The sequence below is a fragment of the Malus sylvestris genome, chromosome 16 (genome assembly GCF_916048215.2).
Source record: "Malus sylvestris chromosome 16, drMalSylv7.2, whole genome shotgun sequence".
In the NCBI taxonomy this organism is placed as follows: Eukaryota; Viridiplantae; Streptophyta; class Magnoliopsida; order Rosales; family Rosaceae; genus Malus; species Malus sylvestris.
In genome coordinates this window covers 15,660,007-15,687,328 of record NC_062275.1, presented here as the reverse complement: position 1 = coordinate 15,687,328, position 27,322 = coordinate 15,660,007, and the positions used below count along the sequence as shown (strand labels likewise).

Here is a 27,322-nt window from a genome sequence, read left to right as displayed (position 1 = left end):
AACCAAGTTTTTTTTTTGTCTTTGCTTGAAGAGGGGTGTCAAGGATCCTCCATGTGAGAGGGCCAGGCCTGGGTTGGTTCCAGTCAGGTATCTCAATCTGACGTTTGGCCTTCAACTTGTTTACTTCCTCAATGAGCTGTAGGACAAGGGGGTCTTGAGTGGAGTCATGTACCACTGGGATTTTCTTTCGTAAGTCTTCATCGCCTCTTTGAAGTAGGAAAGTTTGAGCAAAGGCGTGTGATTTTTCCTTGGACTCGTCGTACTGACTTCTAGGGCCAGTTTGTCGGAATACCTCAGAGTCCCCTATACCTTTATGTTCCTCTAGGACATGTCGTTCATTCCCTAGATTGGCAGCTGGCCTGGGTTGTTGGAGGGGACCAAGTCTTTCAGAAACCCTTGGGTCATTGATCTTCGAGCATATGTGGAGGGGATTCTCTCGACGTTGCTTTAGGAAGTCTTGGCAGTCACGATAAACGGCTTTCGATCATTTCAACCCTTCTGCAAGGAGGTGTCTTCCTCCACTTCTCCTGCTTCGGGTCGAAGCAGCTGGGTTGAGAGAAGTCTCATGTTGATCAATGTTTTGATGATTAGCTCGCTCCTCATCAAGGATACCCATGTCGAAGGAAGGTGACCCTCCGTGTTGGGGGGCACCCAGATGATGGTTGATGTCTACAGGGGCAACAAGCTCGCGTGTTTGAGTACGCATAGTTTTATGGAGCGTCTCAAAGAGCTTCTCATACTGCTCCTGGATGACCTCATTCTTCATTGCTATCTTGTTGTTTTGAGCTTCTAGCTCATCGACTTTAGCTTGAAGAGCAACCATCTTTCCTTCATTCTTTCGTTGCTTCGCACTAGGTGCATGAGGGGTGTCATTCTGTGTGCTGTGGCTTCCTTTGCTCCCCATGTTGGAGAGGGATGCCTGGTCAAAAGAGAGTGTACAAATGGTGGAAACCAGCTTAACAAAGCTGAAGAGAGTGGGAATAAGTGTCATTCCCACAGACGGCGCCAAATGTTGATGCACAAAATCAGTGAGGACTTTGGTACAACAGAAAGTGTTAAGTTTGTGACCTTTGCTAGATTGCTCCAGTCACTAGTGTGGATAAGTATGTAAATGGATAGGGATTGGGAAGCAAACACAAGATCTACGTGGTTCACCCAGATTGGTTACGTCCACGAAATAGAGGAGTTCTCATTAATTGTGAAGGGTTTACACAAGTACATAGGTTCAAGCTCTCCTTTAGTGAGTACTAGTGAATGATTTAGTACAAATGACATTTGGAAATATTGTGAGAGAATGATCTCTATTTATAGAAGAGAGTTTCTAGTTTCATTCTGACATTGACACGTGTCGTGTTGTGATTGGCTTCTGATGTTAACACATGTCACGCTATGATTGGCTTCTGATGTCGACACGTGTCGCGCTGTGATTGGCCTCCTGGTTAGAGGGAAATTCTTTTGGGTCCTTGACGGTATAACGTTGACCGGTGCTCAGTAGTTTCGGGATTAGTCAAGTATGGTACAAACAAAGGATAAAATGAATAGTACTAGGAACTTTTCGTTAAAGTTCCCAAAAAAAAAAGGGACCTTGAAAATTTTAAAAAGATGGAAGCAATATTTTAAGCCTCTTAAAAAGCAACATTTTTCAAAATTCTACAACCAAAAAATCAGTTTAGTTAGATACAATTGTTAATTGATTTCACCGTTCATACCATTTGGGTGGATATTTAACATTAGGGTTAATGCAATTAAAGGCCTAGGCGTGTAAAAATGAGAAAATAATTAGGCTGGGACATGTGGCAGCCCATGATGAATTTAAAACCCTTTTTAAGCAATTAATAGGCAAGAAGCGTATGTGAGAAGTGCCAAGTGACAAAAGACAACTCATCCTCAGCAAAAATCACTTTTCTATGACATGGGTAGGTAATTAACAAAGAAGATGATAACTCACCGTGCTCTGGAAGCCATCACCAAAATGGGAAGTCTTGGACACTCGAGCTAAGAAATCTATAAAAGCAGCAAAGGGCACAAGCATAAAGACTCTCTCAACTAATCAATCAAGCAACTTCTAGTACACTCAACAACGAAACTAAAAAAATTTTAGTTTGTTCACCCCTTGTCATTTTCAAGTCGCAGGTCCACAAAGAAAGCTTTCTTTTGTCCATTTTGATAAGCTCTGCTACTACTCCCTTTGTTGTAGTATCGAATCCCTTTAGTAAACCTCGTTTATATTTCATTTTCCAAGACTTCAATCTTTGTAAAATACAAGGAGAGGTGTCTACAAGAAGATGAACATTGCCCACCAAGGTTGTAATCTTGCCCAAATCTCCTTTATTTGTACTTGCATAAAGTAGATATGTAGTTTCTGCATCCTCCTTTAAACCTTATATCATTTCCAACTACTTTCGTTCAAGTTTTAGTTATGATTAATCCTGTCAAACTAATTACTCATGTTTCCTTGTTGTCAGCCTAAACTGAGACTAAGAAATTAACTTGAATGACCTTGAACTCCTTTATAAACAAACATATGATATTATAAATGAAAGTCCTTGATCAAAAGGCATGAAAAGAACTTAGTACAGACTTAACCCATCTATGACCCAATCCTGTTAAACCAAGAAGTACAAGTGACTTGCGGCACAAGTAAACAATTAACTAAACAACCAAGAAAACAATATGTTAAACAAGAAGGACAATGACACGCTCAGACTTAGATTAGTTTTGATTGTGAATCTCAAGGCCTAACAAAGGCCCCACAAAGGCACAATTCAAACTAATAACAAACATATATTGCAAAAGACCAAGCAACAAACTTTACCCGACATGCAAGACTAGAAGAGTTATGTGAGGGACAAATCTAACCCGAACACATAGATCTAGCCCGACCACATACTTCATTAAACCACAAACATGCATAAACCAAGCAACATTCGAAAAGAGAAAAAATTAAGCTAGTCAGACCAAAATTAAGCTATATAAACCAAAATTAAGCTAGTCAAATCATTTTTTCAGACCACGTCTCCTTAGCATTCTTTAGGAGCAAAATCAGAACAAAGTGGGATTAGTTACTGCTTTTTATAACAATAGGACTAAAGACCAAAGTCGTAAAGACAATACTAACTTATTGCAAGAAAATATATAGAATCATAAAGGATATATTTTTTCGAGGAATAAAAAAGCTTGAATTAAATTAAAGAGAAACTCCGGGGCACCCAATGCCTCTAAGTCATACAAAATAGCATTCGCAGCTTGTTTTCGAATACAACCATCACACATTAAAGCGATTTTGCAGTGATGCTCTGTAAAAATAACGGCATTCGCAACAAAATTTGCTTTTGTACGTAAAATCTTAAAATAATAATATCAACCGCAAAAGTTTGGAGGGGTGGGCTGTAAATTCATGATGGCACTCACCAAACAGAACAAAACTTGTCTACAAAAATACACAAACAAACTGTAATCATAGCATACACCCAAGTTTATATCCTCTGTCTACGTTAAGTTAACCAAAGAAACCCGCCTTTCTTTCCTTTCAAGTCCTTCAATCTCAGTGGGTTTAATAACATGGATTGGTTGGTCAACTGCCATGCATGTTTATGAATACACATGTATGTATAGGGTAATGCTACTGAAATTAAATTTGTAGATAAAATTTTGAAGACTAAATGATATAGAATTTGATGATTGATATATTACTTAACCGTTTTTAAGCGTGATCATTTTTATTGGTGACCCATCATTTAATTTGCAAATTTAATATCATTAGTATCATCCGTGTGTATATATACATATATATGACTAAAGTTATTTTAAGCTGCTTTAATTAAAACTATTTGACAAGAATGGACGTGCAAATTAGACGAAAAAATTGCAAATGAGGTTATGTGATCTACTTGTATCTACAAATTAGACAAATTGGAGATTGGTATCTAGACTGGACGAGCAAATTTGGTAAAAAAAAAATAAAATAAAAAAAAACCCAGGTGTGTACATCATGTTCTCCTGCCCGCTGGAATAATCACACTTAGATGGTGTTCGGCTCGCCTAACATGTACAATTTTCTTCTTGTACCCACTTGAATGTTTCAAATTTTTTTGCAAAAGTATAAGGGTTTTTTTATGGGAGTTTTAACAAAACACTCATGGTACTGTTCACTTTTAACAAAAAATCATATTTTTACCTTTCCTGGTACTATTCACTTACACATTTATTTGTCATTTTTCATTAAAACTAAAGTTTTTTAGAACTTTTCGTTAGTTTTTTTTTTTTTTTTTTTATTGGCACCATAATCAGGAGGGAGCCAGCATAGGGTCATTGGTTATCCTTGACCTCAACAACTTCAAAATCTCATTTATATTTGTTTGTGTATTGTATTTGACCCTTGTAAACAGCTAAAACAAACTAAATTACATCATCCTCCTACTTCTTTTATTTTCATCTATCATATTTGTTTCCTTTTTTTCTCTCTTCTTATGTGCGACTCTCTGTGCATCACATACTCAATGAAATACTTTAGTTGAAAAGCCTTAGCAGTCTTTAACATTGCTCCACAGTATATTGCATCCACCCTCGACAAGTGGCATGAACTTTTAACATATGTTGACACCTGGAAGGTGACGAAGCCATAAAGTGTAGTGATGTGAAAAATATGAATAAATTAAAACCTAAAAGTGACTAATTTAGAGTGCGCATGTGAGCGAGATTGAACCCATATTGCACAAGTGATGTCAGAGCATAAATAAATTGCAGTAAAAGAAGAGTACAGACATTTATACCGAAAGGAGAAGTCTCCTACATGACAGCTTTTACCAGCAATCCTCGTCATCACGAAACTTCTGCCGACTAAAATCCTGGAGGGGCGAAAAACAGGGGTGAGTGGGCCTGGAAATAAAGTTTTGTAAAACATTTTCGAAAAGTGTAACCTCTCGCTGTAAAATAAGTATATGGTTTCCTAAAAATATTATAATAATAGTATGTAGTAGGTACCCTGTAGCAGAAGTGAGTCAAAGATGTAGGGTACAATAACAAGGTATCTCAAGATTAAATCTCATACCATTTTTATAAGAAATCAATGCTCATTAATTTATCTAGGCACACAAGTCTATTGCAAAGATATTCAAACAATGGTAGGCAGATGCCTACTAGGAGTTTGACGAACTAGACCAATAAAGCTTTTTGGTCGCTATTATGATCTTATTATTTGAAAATCCTGACTACGCCGCCACTTACCATAATATTAAATACCCCTGAAAAAATGTAAAATATTAAACGGCTATTTAGGGCCCATATGATTATTTTTAAAAATATATATTTTCTGAATGCACCCAAAATTTACTGTGATAAAATTACCTTATATTCCTATTACATTGAACAATCCCAAACCTTGTATAGGGTTTCCATGGGACAACTTAACCCGTTTGAGAATCTTATTAATCAAATCATATGAGCGAAAAATCCCTTTTGATTTCAAGACGCTTGCTTCTTTTTAGAACGGGTCGAGAAACTGATAATGCAATAAACTTATGAAGTAGGGTAATTGAAAAACAAGAAAATGTAAAGTTCTATTTTTTACATTTATACATAGCAAGAGATTACATTGAACTAAACTCAAATTGTTATATATTTAGTTGGAGGTCGGGGAACAAAGAAAACGAGTTTGTGGGACGAACACACAATTATTTTTTAATTTTTTTAAACAACATAGAGTTTGATGTGGGGTGGAGATTGGAGAGTTTGGAGTGTGAGGGTAGTATTGGAAAATAATCGAGGTATCTTAAGGTAAATTGTAATTTAAAAGTATATGTAGGGTGTATTAAGTAAGTAAAGTGTACCCAACAATATGTAAGGTGTGAATAAAACAACCTAAAATATGATATTCTTTCTTTATTAAAAAAATTAGATTAACAAAAATTTTATTTTTACATTTCCACTACGCATTCAATACTTCAATAAAATGAAACTAAAGGGAATTAAAGTTCCACATAAAATCAATTGTCAATATGTAGAATAGTCTAACTCCTTATAAGGATATACAAGGTTCATAATTCTCCGATGGAGATTCATACTTTCAACATGACCCCTCACGTGAGGCATCATTTAAGTCTAACACGTGGACATTACAAATTATGTAACGTGAGAGCACATAGGCTGTGGGCTCAACACGTTTATAAACTTGCTTTAATACTATAAAAAAAGTTGAAGTTCCACTATATAACCAAATGACAATATGGTGAATATGACCAAGCTTCTTATAAGCACGTACAAGGTCCCTTGATTCTTTAAGGGGACTTTTCTATCTTTTTCATAAACAACTAGGAATTATAGTTTGCAAACATTTTTTGTTTTGTTTTTAATAGGATTATTTAATGGCTTAAAACATGCTTTAGTTTGCAAACTTTTCTTAGTGAGTTGTAATTGTAGCATTTCATGTTAAATGAAAATCAGATTAAGGCATTTCATGTTATTAGAAAATTGATTAAGAGCTAAATATTTGATCTTACTAGTTTAATTTTCTACTCTGCCATTGAATAAGAATACCACGTATGCATGCGATTACGATAATAAGTTACTCATCTTTTAGTTGAAATGTCATTTCATAAGAGGATTTGCTACCCAACTATTGGGGGTAGGGCATGCCCTACTAACCTGAGGACGTAGGGCTCTATATTAACCCGAGAGCTTAAGGCATGTTTAATTTGATCTCAACATGAGATGACAATGAATCACTCATCCACTTGAGTCAACCATTATACAACAAATTAGTTTAATGCCCTCTTTAGTTACAAGTCCACGCTACTAAGCTTCTCGTTTTAGTTGAAAGGTTAATTATACCAAAACCAAAAATTACAACTCCCTTTTTGCAGCAAATCAAGGCCATTCATCGTACTTATATCCTACCATAGTTGTTTTAACGTTCACCTAGCTAGCAGGCAGAGAAGGAATATTCCTTCCCAAAACCAATACTCAAAGCCACTACCAAACCAATATCCAAAACCCAAAATAATTTAATCAGAAATCCCTAATTCTGATTTACTGCTTAAAAATTTCCGTCTTCGTCCTTCAGGTCATCTCCAACCGAAGGGTCCAGAGGGCTAGAGGACCGAAAATAGTCCAAAAACCATCTCCAACCGAGGGCTAGGCCAGAGGGCTTGTGGGCCCCAAGGAATCTGAAAGGGCTAAATGGCCAAAGGGCTGGCCGCATGCAGCCAGCCCAGGGCTAGCCATAAATTCCAACAATCATGTCGGATATAACCGATAGGAATGCTTAAACAAAATTTTGAATCCAATGGCTAGCTAACGCCAGTTATCGTTGGATTCAATTTTTTTTTTTTTTTTTTTTTTGTTTTTTGGGCCAATTTTTTTTTTTTTAATTCTTAAAAATTCTAATTTTTTTCCTATAAATACCTGAACCATTCATTCACCATTCCTATACCATTTCAATTCTCATATTTTCTTTCCTCTTTCAAAAATCTATCCTTCAATTTTTTCAATAATTTTCAAATGGCCTCGTCTGCAATGAAAGGTAGGGCTTGAACCCAAAAAGAAGATGAAGCTCTTTGCAAGGCTTATAGATGGGTGTCGGAAGATAGTGTGAGGGAGAATTATCAAACAAATGAAGGTGTTTGGACTCGTGTGTCCAAAAAATACTTAGAGTTCTATGAAGGCACCACTCGACTGAATATCCAAAACTACGAGAGTTGTTCTTCAAGATGGAAGAAACATCTTCAGCCAAGTTTGAACAAATGGCATCAAGCATTGTTAGCAGCCGCAAGTAAACATGAAAACGGCGCTAATTACTACGACGAAGTAAGTGTTTTCACAATTTATTTTAAATATTTAATTATATTAAATTTAATTTCATAAATTAATTTTCTTTAATTTTTGTAATTATATTTTCTATGTAAGCCAAGTGGAAGAATTGTATATAGAGAGCAGCTCGAAACCCTTTCAGTTTCACAGTTGTTGGGAAATTTGTAAAGGGTGGGTGTTATTTGAAGATCCACCTCAACATAGAGCTCCTATGCCGGTGTTCGGAACTGCATCCTCAGCTGTAGATATGGATGAAGATGGATCTCCTACCATTCAACAAACAAGGGTAGAAAATCCATCTTCGGGTGAAGGTTCCATACCTAGGGCTATTGGACGAAACAAGGCACGAAGGTTGAAGGAAAAGGGTAAAGCAAATGATGACTACGCCGCTCAACATGAAGTGGTGGCCTCATTGCGATTAATGGCGGAGCAAAATGCCCTTGAGGCGGAAGAAAGGAAGTGTAGGCATGAAGAACGGGCCAAACAAATACAAGAAGAGATGGATGATAAGAATATGGAAATGAACACTTCGAATTACACTCCAATGAGTAAGGCCTATTTTGATAGGAAAAAAAAAGAAATTATGACTCGGTGGCAGTTGTTTACCTCTGACTATGCTCCTACAATGGCGGATGATGAAGATGATGTTGATTATGGATATTAAATTTAAGTTGTTGTTGTTTTTAAATTTAAGTTAATGTTGTTTTTAAATATAATTTGTAGTTTTTAAATTTAATTTGTCGTTTTTAAATTTAAGTTGTAGTTTTTAAATATAAGTTGTAGTTTTTAAATATAAGTTGTAATTTTTAAATTTAAATAATAAATTATGTTTGGCTCTATGATCCTTTGACCCTCTCGGTTGGAAACAGTTTTTTGTGACAGTGCTAAAACAAGCCCTATGACCCTTTAGCCCTCAGTTTGAGATGAATGCAAATAAGGTCATGTATTGTTCATTAAAATATTAATATCTTGGATAGCCAAATGGCTAAAACGAGCCATCTGGCCAACTCTCGGTTAGAGATGGCCTCAGATGTCAGCAAGCACCACCTCCAAATAATACATAAAATAGAAAGGAAAAGAAAAAAATCAAAACAAAGAGGGAATCGTTGTAATATTTAAGTTTCTTATGTTGTCTTAAGACAAAATTTACCGTCCAATTATGGCTGCATTCTCTAAACCTTGTGAACTCTAAATCTTTAGTATTAAATTGAATTTACCGACATTTAAAATTACATTCTTAAACAACCCGATTCGACGACAGTGCACTTAATTGCAACCAACCCTTTTTAATTGAGTCACAATCGTTTACTCCCCCACTCTTCTGACTTCAATTAAACCACAAGGGACAAACGAAGCACAGCAGCCCAGAAGCTTGACAAATAATTAATTATCCTTTTAAGGTTTCCAACCGCCAACCTGCCACCCCATCCAAAAGCCTTATAAATACCAACGAGGGGAAGTCCCCTTTGAGTCTCTCACTGCATTCCATAATTCCATTCTGCACAATCCAAAATCTACAAGCTTATTAGGATCTCAGAGTCTCAAAGAGTTCATATTTTCTAGCTAGCAGAGGCATGGCTTTGGTGGTTAGAGTCTTGGCTTTAGTAGTGGCGGTGATGGCTGTTTTGGAGATGTCCAGTGCAGCTGTGTACAAGGTCGGTGACTCTGCCGGGTGGACCACCATCGGCAATGTCGACTACAAACAATGGTCTGCCACTAAGAATTTCCAACTTGGTGATGTTATCAGTGAGTTGTTCTCTCCAAGTTTTCTCTTGGTTAATTTCTCTCTTCAGCATATTGTCCTTTTAAAAAAATTTCTGCTTTTGTAGGTTTTAATTTTAAGATATCATTTCTGCACACTCATTTCTTCATCTGTAACATATTTATTATTATTATTATTTTTTTTTTCGGTAAACAACAAGGGATTCTTAATTTTATTTTAATTTATTCAATTCAAAAGCTAAAACTAAACAGGTGTATGCATGAAGAAAAAACGCGAATACGAAAACCTTATTTTTTTTTTTAATTTTTCGTAAGTCTCTTGTTAATGAATACTCATATTCTTAAGTGTCACCAAATATACTATAATGTTCAAACTTCTCTGGATCTTAGGCAAATAGTTATATACAACATTTTGAAAAGGTGAATTTGGTGATTAATTCGAAATGTTCTCCATGAATCATGATGACTATGGTGGCCATTCTTTGTTCGGAAAAGGTGAAAAGGGTAAGGGGGATGCATCTCTTTCTAACGCACGCGTGGTCTCTGATGCATTAGATCTAACTTCAAACCACCCCCACTACCTATATGTATCTTACATTCTACTTTATTATGATTTTGATTTTTTATCCTGTGTATTTTCATTATATATTTAATTATTTGTCCACTATGGATGTTTGGTATTAGAATTCATCTGTCAGTCCGATCGATTGCGATGGTTTTATGAGAAGATGAAACGCTTTAATTATTGTCCACTATGGATGTTTGGCATTAGAATCCATCCGTCAATGTGATCGATTGGTATGGTTTTATGAAAGATGAAACGTTGGTTTGAGAAGTGCTTTTAAATGATAGAAAATACTTTTCGAGAAAATATTTTTGGATTCTATGAGTACTTGAAGTGTTTCTTGTTATGTGCTTATTGAGAAAGAAAGAAAAAAAAACACTTCAAATAGAACTCGTAATAAAGACTTTAACATCATCAATGAGCGATCCTCTGTTATTGTATGTTTTCATTGAAGAAAATTGAGGTTTTGCTATAAAATCAATTGACAATACGGTAAGTAGTCCAATCTATTATAAGTCATTGCAAGTTTCTCCTTTCACCGATGTGACTCTTTTACCTTCAAATCCTCAACATCATTGAGTCCCGTGTCTGTCTAATCATGTGCATTGGTTTTTTATTCCATGTCGTCATTGCTGTTGCAAATTACCCATTAATTACAAAAATTAGTAAGAAGAAAAGTTTAGCTTCTTGATCCATTTAAAACTTGTAATTTGAATGTCTCGTTTTATGTGGGATCAATCAGAATTCGAATACAACTCTCAATTCCACAACGTGATTCGCGTCACGCACGCCATGTACCAGTCATGCAACGCCTCAGTGCCCTTAGACTCCTACTCCACTGGAAACGACTCAATCACAATCACCACCAAAGGCCACCACTTCTACATGTGCGGGGTCCCCGGTCACTGCAAGGCCGGTCAGAAGGTCGACATAAACGTCATTCGCCATCCTTCGTCGGCTGCTCCAACCCCTTCCGCGTTGGCCTCTCCAATAGTTCCTGCTCCGCATGCACCAGTGCCAGGTCCAAGCTCGGCTGCTCCGTTACAATCTCTGGTGGGACATTTTGCTTTGCTGGGATTAACACTTGCAGCACTCGCACTTCTTGTTTCTGGTCTTGCTTAGTCACTCTAGTTTATTGGTTCTATATATATGGGCAGTAATTTGGGTCTCTTTACGGACTTTTTTGAGGTGGGCTAGTAGTAATTTTCGTGCTTGATATACAGACATTACATATACAGGTTACTCAACCTTCAAATAAATTTCTGATATCATCAAACTGTTGAAGATTTGCATAAACATTCATCAAATTTTTTGGAAAGATCAATTATACAACTGGCTTTCTGTTATCATCTTTTTTCGGATGGTATATTAGTTCACAGTTATTTTTTTAACAATAAAAAGCTGTTAATAAACTTACCGCATCACTCCGTAACTAAATGAGGTTACGTGGGTGAGTTCTTAAGGTGAGGTTAAAAATCCAAAAAAATCCCGATTCATGACCCAGTCCAAGAATTCAAGTTTAGGTTCTGAGTCCTGAATCTAGGGTTCCAAGTCAGGGGTACCAATTCCCAAATCTCGACTCAACTTTTTTAGAACAAAGGATAATATCTACACTAAAAGGGAGAGGGTGGGTTTAGTCTCACAATAGGCTAGTAATAATGTGGTTCAAATTCGCCTTTGGCAAAAATCAAACCTAAGACCTCTCACTTACAAGTAAAAAGGGATACTACTTGATCGTAGTACTAAGTGGCAAATCTCGACTAACTTGGATTGCAAGTAATTGCAAGAATGGAATGGGCACTCCAACATTTTAATTTGGTCCATTATTTTTGGGAGAATGGACCCATTCTTATGTCTAAACCACACAATGTAAAGGTGTTAGAATGCTATTAACCTTTGTTTTTTGTTTTGTTTGGTCCATGTGTAATAGTTGGTAGGAAGTTAGCTTGATCTTTAGGCCTGCAACAGTTTATATATTGTGCCCTTGTGCAGAGCAGAGGAACGCTGAAGATATTGATTTGTATTCTGATTCTCGCGTAATAGCAATTATATGGTAAACTAAAACACATTCCGTTCCACTCTATTCGTGCCAACTGAAATATCATTCAAAAGTCGCACATGCAAATAAGCTGTCGCGTCTACAAGGACGCATCACAAACACTAAAAGATGAGAAATTCTTTTCACTAAAACTCATCTGTAACAAAACTAATGTTGATGAATTTATCTCACCATATCGTTTTTTTCGAAAACACTAAAATCAGTACAAGTAACCCGTCATATATTCAGTGTCCCAGACTTAACCTCTATGTCTGCGTTGATCTGCCGTGAGTTATCATCCAGATAAACATGTTACAAAATTCAGATGCGTGTGGTCCGTTTACCCCTCCGTTGCGAGGGGAAACAATTGATGAACTATAAAGTCCTAGATCCAAGGTAAACTTAGAGAGAGAATCAAGATTTTAGGTTCAAAGAATGGAGGAAGCAGTAAAAGAATCAAGTCTTCTAGGATGATCGGACCTTACTATCAGCCGGACACATGCTGTTAGACCAGAAGACTAGTGAGAAGTGGGCGCTCCATATCTCCATTCCGTCCAACCTCTCTCCTATCTCGATGTCGAGTTCTGCCACCAGAGAATTATGAAGAGGATTAAAAAGTTGTCAATAGATAAGGTAAAATGCACGTTCGGGCAAGAGACTTGTATTCACATCACAGGTGCTAAATTTGGTAAGTATTAGTAACAAAGTTGTTTAGAACGAGAACAAGCAACAAAGTATTGCACTAGAGAAAGGATCTTTCTGAGCTGTTTGAAACAAAAAAGAATAACACGTTTTGACATGTAAAGCTCAGAAATCACCCATATAAACGCTAAATAAGACAGACAGCCTCACTGCCAATCAAATGCATTCAGAAGACCATATGTAACAGTTACAACATGAACTGAAAAATGACTATCCTCGTTATGGTTTAATGAACATACAAACTCATCAGTAAGTTTACAATCCGGATGATTTGCCAACCGCATCCTAGAATTGGATGGAATATATCAAACTAAATCACTACAAATATGACTCAATCCAAGTTAAAAACAGACAAAGGAACAAATAACCATATATTTAAAGGGCTAAGCACATTTGAGAAACAAGTATTCAGCTAGTCAGTGCATTAAGCACACTCCACCCATTGATAAGCAACTGTGGAAGTGTTCATTGGCTTACTTTCTATCCAATCTATGCGAAAGCAAGTGCTGTACGGTCAAAACCTCTAGCAAAAGAGGCCGTCAGTGAAATGGAAATATGTAGAAAATGAATCATCTCACTGACATAAGCCTCAAGGAAAAGATAATCACATTTGAACCAGAAAAATGTAATTCATGCATAATCCATGGCCTAAAATCTAAATATCGTAAGTGTGTAACCCCAGTATAGGATCAAACATATTCAATGTGATGTGTAGTCTCCCACATTAACAAATTTCTTTATTTATCTGGTCTGCACAACACATATTTCTCAAGCATATACATCTATGTATCATTGTATTCTAGGTGCCAAACAAAAACCTAGGACTTGAAGCAGTCATTTGGAGCTCAATCAGTTCACTTTCTGGAAGGCATGATAGATGTGTGAGAAATTTGAATCTCACAAACTTGATCACTCGTATAGAGCTTCTCCCTTGGATGTACACTGGTGTCTTTCTAATAAAAATTGGTAGCTACCCAGACACCAAAAAAGGAGAAAAAGAAAGGCGACATTGGCAACATGATCACTTTATACATCGCATCCAAACTAAGACCATACATGCCTGGCCTATCAAAATGAGGATTGACAAATGCACACATCTAACTGTTTTGATAGATTTCACATGAGTAAAGCATCATAGAGACCTTACACTAGTCAATTGGAGCTCCATCGATGCTGAATCCTCATTCTCCTGCAAGAAAAACATCAGAAATCAATAATTGCGGTCTAGTATTGGTAGAATGCATTAAGAGGATGGATGACAATACCCCGAGTAATAAATCCTTCCTGGTAATCAAGCCAATCACACAAGATGGACGAGGAGTAACAAATATATGTCTTAAACCTAGTTGACGGAAAAGATTATATACCTGCATCATCATCAAGAACAATATAAACTTGATAAAGTTAGAACAACATTCCATGAAAGAAAAGTGTTGAAAGAATGGCAGCGAAACTCTCACCTTTGGCAAAGACATATCTTCAGGGACAATGTAAGGAGATGGGTTCAAAAAGGGCGCAAGATCTATGTACATTTCCAAGTCATCTGAACTCAGATGTATATCACTTATCAATAAGCCTTTACTGGAAGCAGGTTTTACGAATTCACTGATAGTGTGCCTGGAATACAAAGGAACTGTCAAACATCTTATAGTAAAAGGGAAGGGCAAGACTACAAACCAACTCCAAGCTTCTACTTGGCTGATAGACCTGGCTCCTCTTGGATCACAGGGTAGAGGACTATGCTGGAAATCCACTTTGGACTGCAGAAGTACCAACAAGTGACTGCATCACAATCCAAATACTCACGTTAATGTTTTCAAACACTTACATTCTTTGCTTAAAACAAAGAAATCATGTTTAAATGTACAAATTAGTTATATCACCTGCGAAGCATTAGTCCAATTACAAGTGTTTCTCCACTTCTTGCATGATCAATCACCTGGAAGGAATATAACATGCAACACACACTTATATATCAAGCAAAAAAGAAAGAGAGAGAGAGAGAGAGAGAGAGAGAGAAGGAGAGAGGTTAACAGAAGAAAAAACATAAGTGAAGCATACAGGGAAGCCATTATGATTGTTGCTCCGCAAAATAGAAACCAAATCTGCAACCTTAACAACACGAGGGAAGGAAATCACCTACACAGAAAGAAAATTGAGCAGTCAGCGTAGTACTAAAATGAATAAAAGTAAAAGAACAAAGAAGTTGGTGCATTGTGAAATCACTGAAGCACAGGGCACTAGAACCACGTATAATCAAAATGGAAAGTGCAATCCCTGCCAAAAAAAGGCGTTTGATACCAGAAATAGTGCCGTTTGATGTTATTGGGGAATGGGCATCCCCTTTCAAGTAATAATAGAAGGTCTCCTTCAACTTTTTTTCTTTTCTGCCTTCGTTTGGATGTTTCCTCTTTTGGGTGAGAAGTGAGAACTGAACAAAAGGCTCCCTAACTTCCAATTCAGTCACCTATTGTGATATGAAGCATAGCCCCTTTTTCCAAAGGATCCTGACAAACCAATTTGGACATAACCTTTGGAGTTTAAGGAGGCTCATACATGAGATAGGCATCTTAGAAATTACATGGATCAGGGTATGGAAGTTCTGGACAAGTGAACATCTCGACACATTTGAGCATATGAGTCAATACTAATGTTTACATATAAGGGGTCAGTCGTGCAAAATATCTAATGTCCATGTCAGCATCAAACACATGCCCTTGTCTATAATCATTATTAAGAGAGGTGAAGATAATAGTGACATTCACCCTTTTTCCAGAGGCCTCCTTTGCAGGCATCTTCCTCATTTGGTACTTGGGTCTTGATTCCAGTAATGGAATGCTCTTTAATCGCACCTGTTCTTCGTACAGGCCTTCGTTGAAAGCATCACCAACAGCCTGCTAAGGTAAAAGGTGTAAGTATTTCTCCGCATCTATTGTTATTGTAAAAGTTTCAGAAGTGTACCTTTGAAATAAGAAGAACAAGCATGATAAGAGGCAAAAGTTTCAAATTATTTGTGATTTCAACCATAATGACACAAAGAGACACTGTCATCCGCATTGAACCTCCAAGAAAAGAAGCTGCTCCCAGTAGTGCATATCTGCAGAACCAGTAAGCATGAGAGCAAAGTTCATGAATACATTACATGCATTTAAAAAAAAAAAAACATTTAGTTCTAATCCTCAGTTAATAAATATAAACGAGACTAACGTTCCCTCTTCGATGCTGAGCTTCTTGTAAAAGTTAACCACAAACATGCCCACAAGACGCCCATATGTAGATCCTATCATTATCCCAGGAACAAATTGACCAGCTGGAACGGCAGTACCAAATGTCACAACCGCTAATGAATAAAACATCACCTGGAATGCATTAGGAAAGAAATTACACAAATAATCCACAAGGGACTAACGAGGAAAAGAAAAACTAACTTCTTTCTGAGAACACTCATGGTCAAATTACATTTTTATTGAAAAGAATCAATGTTGGCCAAGCCCTTAAATTCCAAGCCCCTTATTTTAGAGATTAGATTCATTTTCCAAGAGCATATATACTTTCTTTTGTATGTTAGCTTTTGTCCTTTGAGATCTTTCTTAGGGGAAGGCAAGCTCTGCTGCCAAGACCTTAAAACATTCTATATATTATTTTTATACTGCCAGTGGGAGTCTCTGTGCGCGCGCTAAAATTACATACAAAATAGAGGAGCCTTGCCAACTAACTTCTAAAGACTAAATACAATGCTTTGAGACAGAGAGAGAGAGAGAGGTATGTTAGTGTCTGAGCAGTATATGTGCACAAAAAGCAAGCGTTGAGCGAAGTAAACAAATGCAATACCAAGAAAGTCAATAAACTTTGGGCACTGTACTCGTGAAATGTTTTTGCACTAAACAAATTCCTAATTGCATCATCCTGCAATCATAAGAAGATAAAAAAAGGAATTCGTAATAAGACCAGCGAGGCAACCTGCAAACTAATATGTAAAGGATGAAGCAAATGATTTCAGAAAATCTAAAAACCTGAGTATTGAAGAAAATAGTTGCAAGATCATTGTACTCCTTGTCCTTACTGCAATAAAACTGGACATAGCGTAGATTAGGTATGAATATTCTGAAGCTGCTTCAGAATTCTCGGAATTAAGTGTAAAGAGTTATAGACCCAATGTATATGCTTCACACCCAAATGAAGCTGAATCTTAGTAATGAAAGTGTAACTTATCACTTAAGGTCAAATAAGAGACTTTAATAACTTGAAGTTTAAAAAATAACTGTTGAGCTTTCCCAATATCTATATGTGCTATTTTTTTTTAACCATGAAACCCTTGTAGCTTCCAAATGTATTGAGAAACTCCAGATATTTTCCAGTTAACCTACAAATTTCATAGAGATGTGCATGGTATACTAGTTAACCTTTCCCTTTATCTAAATAGTAGACATCTGCACCTTCAGGTATAGGTTGCCCGTTCAATTTCCATACCATGATATGACTATTAGGGGAAAATAAAAATTAAGGATTACTCAATTCATGCTAAATATAACAGAAACACCACATAAAAAACTGAAATTGAATGGCAAGAAGAAAGAGAAAACCCCAGAATAACTGAGAAAGTAATTATCAGTTGACATCTTACATTTACATAATTCCCATACGTTCCCGGAGGCCTTGGGCATTCAATACCAGAATCTGCATCTGCTTCAGGGCATGGACTGCATTTTCTTAAAAGTGGTAGACCAAAGGAAATAATTGATGTTATCAGCGAGATGAGGCACGCTTCAATTATCTGCATTTTAGTGTTTGGTGTGAAGGGGAAAGAAGGGAGTTGAAGTCAATTGTAGAATTACAAGGCACTATAAAAAAATATACACATTACTGACTACAGTAAAATACCCACCTTTACTCGATTCCCATTCTTGTGCAAATAATTTCGGCGCCAGTACGCAATATAAAATGTAAGCTGGTTAAATAAGGCTCCTGGAAAAAGAAAATGAACTCAAAATAAAGTGAAATACTACGAGGAAAGAAAAACACAGAAGAAGCATGTATACATACATAGCTAAGACAATGAACACCATACCCAGTACACCACCAATGACCCCAATAACTGCCATCGGCAAGAACTCCTCAAAAGAGTAGTCCTCTTGACCACGAATGACATCAGTTAGGAAGTTAGAAAAGGCTTAAAACTAAGGAAAAATATAGAACTAAAGAGATTTTAAGATATTTTTCTTGAAAAACAAGATTTGATCTTAACTCTGATAAGTCCCATATTATAAAGCCACCTGAGCCAAAATGTCCACACTTTCCACTCTTACACCATCCCATTGCAGTACGCACCACGACAGCCACGACAGCAGAAGTAAAAAATACACGCCACATAAGTTGACTCTTCCACCTTTAGAAAGGGGGGAAAACATAAAGGTAAATAAAATCCCTAAAAAAGAGGTAAGGAACTGAGTTTTTAATACTTAAAAGAGTTTTAACTTTTAACTCCACAAATACTGACATATATAATTATAATTCTATGTCTGAATCTACAAGAGATGTGCACATAAAGAACTAACTATAATAAAAAGGCATATTGAGACAATAACTGCGTGATCAAGAATGATATTACATTACCACGATGTAACTTCTTCCAGTGCAAATAGAACACCACCAACGGGAGCTCTAAAAGCAGCAGACACTCCAGCTGCACACCCACAGGTTACCTTTTCAATCACATAAATGCAAAATGAGTACAATTTTGAGGTTCAGCATAGCTATTTTTAAATAGAAGAAAGACCAGATTTGGCCATATCAAAGAACATAGGAAGATGATAAAAGCAGTGCTTGGATAATTTTTTATTTTATTTTACTTGGATAAAAAAAACCAGACATCCAATACATAGAGGATTCTGCTCTGTTATAGTGTGCACACTAGATATTTCTTTCAAAAAAACAGAACGCCATATATGAACTGGATTTGTTATATCAGTAGGGAATCTAGGGATAAAGAAGAACAGCAGTACAACTACAACAAACTCGTAAACTTGATGACTAGCATATGTTAGTAGTGAAGAGAAAATTACTCAAAGGAGAGAACTATAAATATGATTAAATTTGCAAAAGAATTTGACAACTACCAAATATAGACTACAAAAGTGAACGAAGGTAAGGTATAAAGTCCAGTTGTACACATGTCAAATCTTCAAAGTTCAGACAAAAATATGAAAGACATAAATCTCTCACCAGATCCCGACGATCCCGGTCACTATTAAAAATTTGTATCCACCCTGTATTAAGATATGACCAAAATAATCTTCAAAAAACAGCAAGCAACTAACATACAATAGAAAGATATTTGATATGAACATAAAAATATATGTTTTTTTTGGTACTTACGCCTGATCATTAGGATATACTTTAAAAATGATACGAAAATAATAGTAACAAGAATGTGCAAACAATTGCCTGCACACTCCAGAAGCCGAAAGAAAGAGAACAAAAACTTTAAGAAACAATATGTTGTTTTGTGGCCTAGATTATATAATTAGAGGCTTGAAAAAGGGCAGTAAGTGCTTACTTGTCCAAGCAAAGAAGCAATACAAGCACCGGTATGAACAAGAGGACCCTCCTTGCCTAAAGCTAGACCACCTCCCACGGAGCCAATGCTCCCAAATATCTGTGCAATTGGCAGAAGAAAACTATACTGCAAAGTACATTGTTTAAATCTCAACAAACAACTTAGAACACCAGAGCAGGTCACCATACCTTTCTAACCAAGGTTCTGAAAAGAAGTACACCGTGTATATCAACCCCTGCACAGTTGAATAACAATTAGCGGGCACTTCGTTGATAAAATTAGCAATACTCAACAGGAAAAATAAATTATCAGTCCACCTTACCATTCAAATATCCCTTGATTTCTGGAATACCGGACCCAGCTGCTGCGGGTGCAAATTGTGTAACGATATATACAGACGAAAAAACCAAAATTAAGTTGATCAATATGTATACTACAAAACCAGCCACATATGATTTTTGGATTATTGCAAATGTCAATGCAAACTTCCAGCCTGCAAAGTTCTCGACCGCAATATTAATGAAAACAGCAGCTAATCCAGTCCCTGAAGGCAATCAAAACCAAAGAATTAAGAAAATAAAACACCAAATGAAAATGTTAATACTGAACTCTACTAAAATTTGCATCTTTTCAAGTGACAGTAGAAAAGCTACACATTCAGTGCAAAAGCCGAAAAGTGCTTACCGATACCAATGAGCAAAGCAAAGAACCACTTCACTATCACGTGATACCCAACATAGAGCTTCCCTCTTTGTGCCTGTAGATTTCCACACAACATTTAAGCCCCCAAAAACGAACATTTCTACAAACTTCAAGTTTAATTAAGCTCAACTTGCAACCTGCTCATCCCAATAAGCGTAATTTTCAATAACTTCATAATCAAGGCTCTCGACGCCGCCATCGTCGCTCTTCTTCATGAGGCCGACGGCGTCGGGCTCGACGCCGCCCTCCGAGCTCGGGAGGCGGGACCAGGAGATCTTCGGCGCCTCGATCCCGTTCTGCAAATGATTCGACAGCATGATTGCTCGCTCCAAATTCGGGCTTCTGATCAAAACCTAGAAATTTCGAAATCGGAGTCCGCGCACCGCATAACCGATCGGAGCTATTGAAGAGAGAAGCGAATTGAATTCCGGAAAAGCAGAATTGTGTAATCGGAATTGGAAAAGTGCTTTTGGGAAGTGGTGCGAAGAGAGAGATGACTTTGGCGGTAAAAAGTTGAAAACCGTGAGTGGGGAAAATTAGAATCCTCCATTCCTTTTTTACATAATTTTTATTAAACATTTGTTTCCTTTAAAAATTTGATTTAGACGCTTTAATTAGTGTCCATTTAATCATTTTTAAATTTATTTTATTTACATGTCATTAGTTTATTTTTTAAAATAAAAATGCTATATGTTGATTTCCCACTTTATCCTTTTAGTTGATAAGGGGAATTTTTTTTGCTTGTCAGGATTTATACCTTTTTTTTAGGGATATTATTAATGGCTATTAACTAAATCACCAATATTATCTATAAACTTTGAATTTTGAATTTTATTTTGGGAAAATTAGAATAGCCAAAAAAAGGTATAAATCCTGACAAGCCAAAGAAAAATTCAAAATTCAAAGTTTGTAGATAATATTGGTGATTTAGTTAATAGCCATTAATAATATCCCTAAAAAAAGTATAAATCCTGACAAGCCAAAAAAATTCCCCTTATCAACTAAAAGGATAAAGTGGGAAATCAACATATAGCATTTTTATTTTAAAAAATAAACTAATGACATGTAAATAAAATAAATTTAAAAATGATTAGGTGGACACTAATTAAAGCGTCTTAATCAAATTTTTAAAAGAAACAAATGTTTAATAAAAATTATGTAAAAAAGAATGGGGCATTCTAATTTTCCCTTTTCTTTTTTTTTTTGAACAAATGAAATTGTCTGCATCAAGGGAAGGGAGTAAACTTAGCCTCAAAACTGGCTAGTAATAATGTGATTCAAATTCTCATTTGTCAAAAATCGAACCTAAGACCTCTCGTACAAGTAAAGAGGAATACCACTGGACCGTAGTACTAAGTGGCAATTGTCCTGTTGATTGGCAAGAAATCCATTGCCTCCCCCCAAGTCATGCCAGCCCACTTTGGCCATTGGGCTGAAGGGGAGCCCGAGGAAGAAGTCAACTGGAAGTCCAAAGCCTGAGTGCTTGAGGGATATGACGCAAGGCTGACGTCAACCATATTACTAAACAATTTTGCATTAGGCGTGTGGACAACACGCGTGCATGGAGGCATGTCAATGACAACTTTTCAGATGGTGGGCCCACGTGATACCCCCAGTCAGTTACTGTTGCTTGGAGCAACGTGGTTGCTTCTAGGTCGTTGGATTTCCAATGACTATTTTTTCTAGGCCGTTGGATTTTTAACAGTACAAAAAAATTCAAACCTCCCAAAACGGCTAGATGACGTGGCACAACTTGAACCGTTTGATTTCCAAATCAACAGTCCACGTTTTTCAGCTGTAAAAAATTAAAAATAATAATAATAATTAGAAAACAATCAGAAATGTTACCACTGGGCCACATGTCACAATCTAGACTGTTGGCCTTCAAATTTTTTGTAATCCAACGGTCCAGATTAATTAAGTTAATACAAATTAAAAAAATTAGAATTTTTTTTATAAAATTATATATATTTTTTCCTATAAATACTTTACCATTATCTTCCACCTTACACCACATTTCAATATTTTCAAATACCTTACAATTAGCTTCAATTGTGGAGCAAAACCTTATCAGGGACTCAAGAAATGTTGATTTTCTCATTCTCGATATCTCATCCACTTGGTCTGTAGATACTCCATGTGCAAGCATCTACAAGGCAACAATAATTTTTTGCTCAGGAATGAGACCCATAACATTAAAAACATTATTCTTTTGCACAAAGTAAGAATCATATTGCAAACAACAATCATGATTTTGCTGAGTAAATGTCGTTGTATTCTAAAACGACGTCTAAAGTATGCATCAAGGAATGCACTGTTACGGGCAAATAATCATCCACAAGATCCTTACCTCATTGTTGCTTCCTTCTATTGATGTTTGCGAAATACTTGGGCCTAGAGATCTCAGCCACATCTTGCATGACATAACGGGAATGTGAGGCTCTCTCGCTTCTTGCTTCATCATCTCTCCTTCTACGTTTCTCATCTTCATCCTCTTCCTTTTATTCCACCTCATTTTCTCCCTCCTAGAGATCGAACGTTTCTTCATCTTGCTTAAACAATTATTTCTCTTGTTCATCGATTTCCCACAAGATCCTTGAAGAAGACATCATAAGAACTCAAGATTTATAAATTATGAAGAAGAATTCTAAAAGATTGTTTTTGGTGTGTGATTTCTTAAGATGGATGGTGGGTTATATAGAGAAAAAAAAAATTAGGTTGTAGATAATGTCACGTGACACGCCATGATTCGTTAAAAATCTTATCAAAATCTATCATCAACGATTCTAAACAGACAGTGACATGTGGCTTGATAGAATTGATTAAAATCTTAACGAAAATCTATCCACACAGATAGTACTTTTGGATAATGACACATGACTTGATGAGATCGGTTAGAATATATCCGAAATTAAAAATTAAATTATTTTTATTATTTTATAAAATAAAAAATACTAATATTTTAATACGAATTGCTTGAGCTATTCAGTTTAGGGATGGAGATGCAATAGACAATTACTATTCATTAAAAATAGTTACTATTCACTTGCGAGGATTGAATGCCTATTGCCCAAAGGGATCTTTACACACTAGAACTGCTCTTAGTAGTCCACGGTGTCCTTTGTAGTCCAAAAACCTAGGACTCACATGTTGAGTAGGTTAGGAAGATTTAGTTTTGCGTTTGAGGTCTCGAGTTTGAGTTTAAGTATCTAGTTCGATTATTTGCTTATTTGCAAAATGAAAATACTAGAAGTAGGAGAGGTGCAATAATTGAAGTTAGATGAAATTTGTTTGGAATGTTAGATTATTGACTATCTCGATCAAGGTTCTAAAAAACGATAAGCACTAGTCAGGCGGCGGCATGAGGCTTAGCGCCTAGGCAGACTAGGCAGATTTGAATAAAATTTATTATATATACTATAAACAAGTATTTATTTAAACCTAAATGTATTAGAGATTTGGAAGAAAAAAAATAACATGTGCAGAATACAAATTGTTTTTGTAATCTGAAGGGGTTTGAAAGGCTTTATTGCTTGGATATTATCTATTTCCAATGCTTATGGGAAACTGGCTTCTAATTATAAGGGAAGTTGTTGGATTTAATTATGCAACAAATTATTTTGTACAAATCTATAAAATAAGCCCTAGAGATTGTAAAAATAATTCCAAAAGCCATTGTAGCTCACAGCCCCCAATGTATCTAATTCAACTAGCACAGGACCAAAAAGGCCATCCATGCTTCGATATTTACAAAGAACACTCTAGTTTTGTAAAAACAAAACAAACAAAAAAACACTCTAGCAAAAGGTGATGGAAGTTGTGTCGGCCGTCACCCTTCTTTTTTTCTCTCTGCAATTTTTTTTCTCTTTATTCTTCTTGGCAATCTCAAATCAGGATTAGGAAATTGCGAAAGCTTCTGCCTTCTGGGTTTGTAGCTTGTCGGGGTTGCATCGTCTGTGTTTGTGGCGTCTAGGTTTGTCGAATCAAGTCTAGGTTGCACCGCCTAGCGCCACCTACTGCCACTTAACCTGCCTAGCAGTTGTCTAGGCAGCCCACCAATTTCATCAAAAGTTTTACCCCAAATTGCCACGGGACAACAACACCTAGCGCCTAGGCACCGCCTAGGACATTTTTTAGAACATTGTTCTCGATTAATGCTCATAGACATAGAAGAGCTAGATTCGTTTGAATGACAAAAGAGAAATATCACTGAATTATCGTCGTCGTCAATTGGTTTATATCATCCTTTAGAGAAAACTACGAGAGAAGAGAATCTCTCGTACACAATGTACTTTTCCACTTACGTCTCATCCATACCACTTTTAATGGAAAGGGATCCTCTCCATATCACTTCCTCCAAATCCACCAAATCAGGGAATCCGTGCCATTGAAATTTGATCCAACGGCTGAAGTTATTATAACTTTTAAAGTAGACCCCTGTTTGTAGCCTTGGATCAAATTTCAATGGAATGGATTCCCTAATTTGGTGGATTAGAAAGAAGGGATCCGAAGACGATCCCTTTCCACTTTTAATGGGCCACGCTGAAATTCCACTATTTCTACTTGATAGTGAGGCGAAGTCAATGAGGGATTAAAGTGCATTTCCTAGTCTGAAACTCATGAGTCATGACTAATAGCGATTGTTCCTGTGTGGTTACATATGAAATTGTGCCATTTCAAATAGTCATTTACAAATTCTGCTCAATATACTGTGTTAATAGTCATTTCAAATTTCTAACGTTTTGTGATGCATTTCGTACTACGTTAGCATATGTCCATTGATACTTGGTAATTTCTCGTCCAAACACAACATTATACATATACTAAAACTCAAGTAAAAATCATTGTTCACCAGCAGTGAATAACCGAAAATACCCCTAAATTCCTTTGTTATTGGCCAATTTTTCCAACTTTGCTACATGGAAAAGACGTGTTTGCCCTTCTAGGCCACGCTTCTGTCATTGTGTTTTTTGCTTTTACTTCTTTTGGTTTTGCTTTGTCTCTCTCGTTGTTCTCATCCACTTTCCACGTACCTCAAGCTACTTTCTCATCTTTTCATCTTTCTCATCTTTTTCTCCCAAATTATTTGTGCAAAATCGACTTCTCTCTCACTTTCTTGTTGAAAACAACCAATGTAACATCCCACATCGTCTAGAGGATTGGATCCTCTAAGACTTATATGTACATTCCCACCTCTATTTAGCACGAGACCTTTTGGGAACTCACCGGCTTCGGGTTCTGTAAGAACTCCGAAGTTAAGCGAGAAAGAGGCCAGAGCATTCTCAGGATGGGTGACCGTCTGAGAAGTTCTGCTTGCGTGAGTTCCCAGAAACAAAACCGTGAGGAACTAGTCGGGATCCAAAGCAGACAATATCGTGCTACGGTGAAGTCGAGCCTGAGATGTGATGGGTCCGAGCCGAGATGTGACAACCAACCCAGTAAAAATTTATTTAGTTCTCTCTATCAAAAACTACAAACCACAACCCCCTGTTGCTGAAAAATAGTGAATTTGGTGCAATTCGAAAAAAAATTGAAGCCCAGAAAAGGTAGCGTTTCCTGGTGCCGATTTGGGGTGAGTAATTCTCTACTTTGAATATTATGTGTTTAGAAGTGTGAATTTGGATTTATAAATGGGTTTTCAGTATTTGGATTTATAAATGGGTTTTCAGTTCTAATTTTATTATTGTGATTTTGGGGGTTTGTTTGTAGCCTTGGAACCCACTTCGTAGTGAAGTCTACGGTTTCTCCATGAGTTTTTTTTACTTCGTTGGTATGGCTGTTTTAAATTTGTTTTGGTTGTTTTCGATGTTTAGATGGCTTTTGTATATGAATTTTGGATGGTTTTTGTATATTAATTTTGCTTTTATAATTTTAGGTATTTTGTTTGTATCATTAGATTTTAGTTTTTTTGGTAAAATATTTAATTACATAATCTTATGGTTTTCATGAGGGATTCAATTGGTTTTGGCAATTTTGAATTCGACAGACATAGGGAGCATACACTGAGACCAAGTGGTGGGAAGACAGAGTAAAGGAAGATAAAATATGAGAGACACAAGTTGGGCTATTTTGCCCTAAATTTTTTTTATGGATTGATTTGGGATGAAGGGAAAGATGTGAGAGACATGGGTTGGCCTGTTTTGGCCTAATTTTTTTTTTAACTGGTTTGAGATTTTGTTTAGGTTTGGGGTTCTTTTGTTCTAATATTTTTTTTTTTGAATTCATTTGGAAAGCTACCAACACTTTTTTTTGAGAGAGAGTAGTATATCCGAACAAATTGAAAATCTAATGGGAAGAAGCTAACAGAACAGTTTTCGTTTCTATTTCTTTGCTTTCATAAATTTTGTATAGGTTTTTTTGTACATTTTGGTACATGGTGTTTTCAGTTAAGTTTTTGCAGTACACAAATTTGGGGTTTTTATTCAATGACACAGAGGAATGGGAGAATCAAGGGGGGACGAGAGTTATAGCCCTGAATAGAAATGCTACATTCGTATTTATGTAAATGGTTACAGGGTTGAAAAAACAGTTCAATGTTGTTGTCTGTGTGTTGATAATTTTGTCAAGCTTTAAAAAACAGAGGAAAAAATTAAATTAAATTTAAGTGCGTAAAGCAAACAAAATTTGAACAAAAAATGCAGAGTATGCTTTGTAAAAATGCTTTAACCTTTCTTAGAGTTGTGCTTTTTTAAATTATGCATTGCTTTGAATGAAAAAAAAAATATTGAGCTTCACTATTTTGTATATTTAATTTCTAACTTCATTTTCTGCTACAGATTATTGTCAAAGCAGTTTATATAAGCTACGAAGTACTGTTGTTGAAAGAGAGGAAAAAAAAACAAGGGTGAGTTAGACTGTTAAATAGTTTGAAATTTTTAATTTACAAATCTTTGTTAATCGTAATAATAATTTTTTTTGCACATATGTGCTGGTATTTGTGTCATCGTTTAAAATTTTCTCGCAGATAAAGTCTCATTGCATGTTACAGCTATATTTGCATTTATGTGTTTTATGATGTGGTTTCTTTTTGTGAAACGATATAAATTACTTAGATTATATCATTGTATGTTCCATTAGGTTACCTACTTGAAACTTTTTTTGTTTTTGTGTTTATGGGCTTTTATCACCTTTTGTAATTCTTTATGTATCGGTTGGTTTATAAATTATTCTAATTAGGTACAAAATTAATTGAGTTTATGTAATTATAATTCTGCAATATTGTCAAGCAAAC

General features: G+C 36.1%; 3 protein-coding genes across 3 annotated transcripts; 2 read left to right on the top strand and 1 right to left on the bottom strand.

Moving 5' to 3' along the window:
• Positions 1-7,739: 7,739 nt before the first annotated feature.
• On the top strand, positions 7,740-8,602 carry LOC126609146 (uncharacterized). Its single transcript, XM_050277142.1, has 2 exons — positions 7,740-7,768; positions 7,867-8,602. Exons 1-2 carry the CDS (start codon positions 7,740-7,742, stop codon positions 8,468-8,470), a joined length of 633 nt encoding a protein of 210 aa, XP_050133099.1. The 3' UTR covers positions 8,471-8,602.
• Positions 8,603-9,176: 574 nt separating this feature from the next.
• Positions 9,177-11,439, top strand: LOC126606635 (mavicyanin-like). The gene is made up of 2 exons (XM_050274016.1): positions 9,177-9,552; positions 10,836-11,439. The coding sequence occupies exons 1-2, from the start codon at positions 9,381-9,383 to the stop codon at positions 11,213-11,215; spliced, it is 552 nt and encodes a 183-aa protein (XP_050129973.1). The 5' UTR covers positions 9,177-9,380; the 3' UTR covers positions 11,216-11,439.
• A 2,526-nt stretch (positions 11,440-13,965) lies between these two features.
• LOC126606636 (chloride channel protein CLC-d-like) lies at positions 13,966-20,610 on the bottom strand. Its single transcript, XM_050274017.1, has 22 exons — positions 20,229-20,610; positions 20,074-20,146; positions 19,712-19,933; positions 19,578-19,624; positions 19,374-19,488; positions 19,056-19,111; positions 18,447-18,535; positions 18,079-18,219; positions 17,902-17,972; positions 17,719-17,798; positions 17,458-17,607; positions 16,847-16,906; positions 16,665-16,739; positions 16,041-16,192; positions 15,795-15,930; positions 15,599-15,727; positions 14,895-14,972; positions 14,717-14,772; positions 14,541-14,615; positions 14,294-14,450; positions 14,099-14,200; positions 13,966-14,022 (listed from the first exon to the last, which is right to left on the bottom strand). The coding sequence occupies exons 1-22, from the start codon at positions 20,406-20,408 to the stop codon at positions 13,966-13,968; spliced, it is 2,301 nt and encodes a 766-aa protein (XP_050129974.1). The 5' UTR covers positions 20,409-20,610.
• Positions 20,611-27,322: the final 6,712 nt, after the last annotated feature.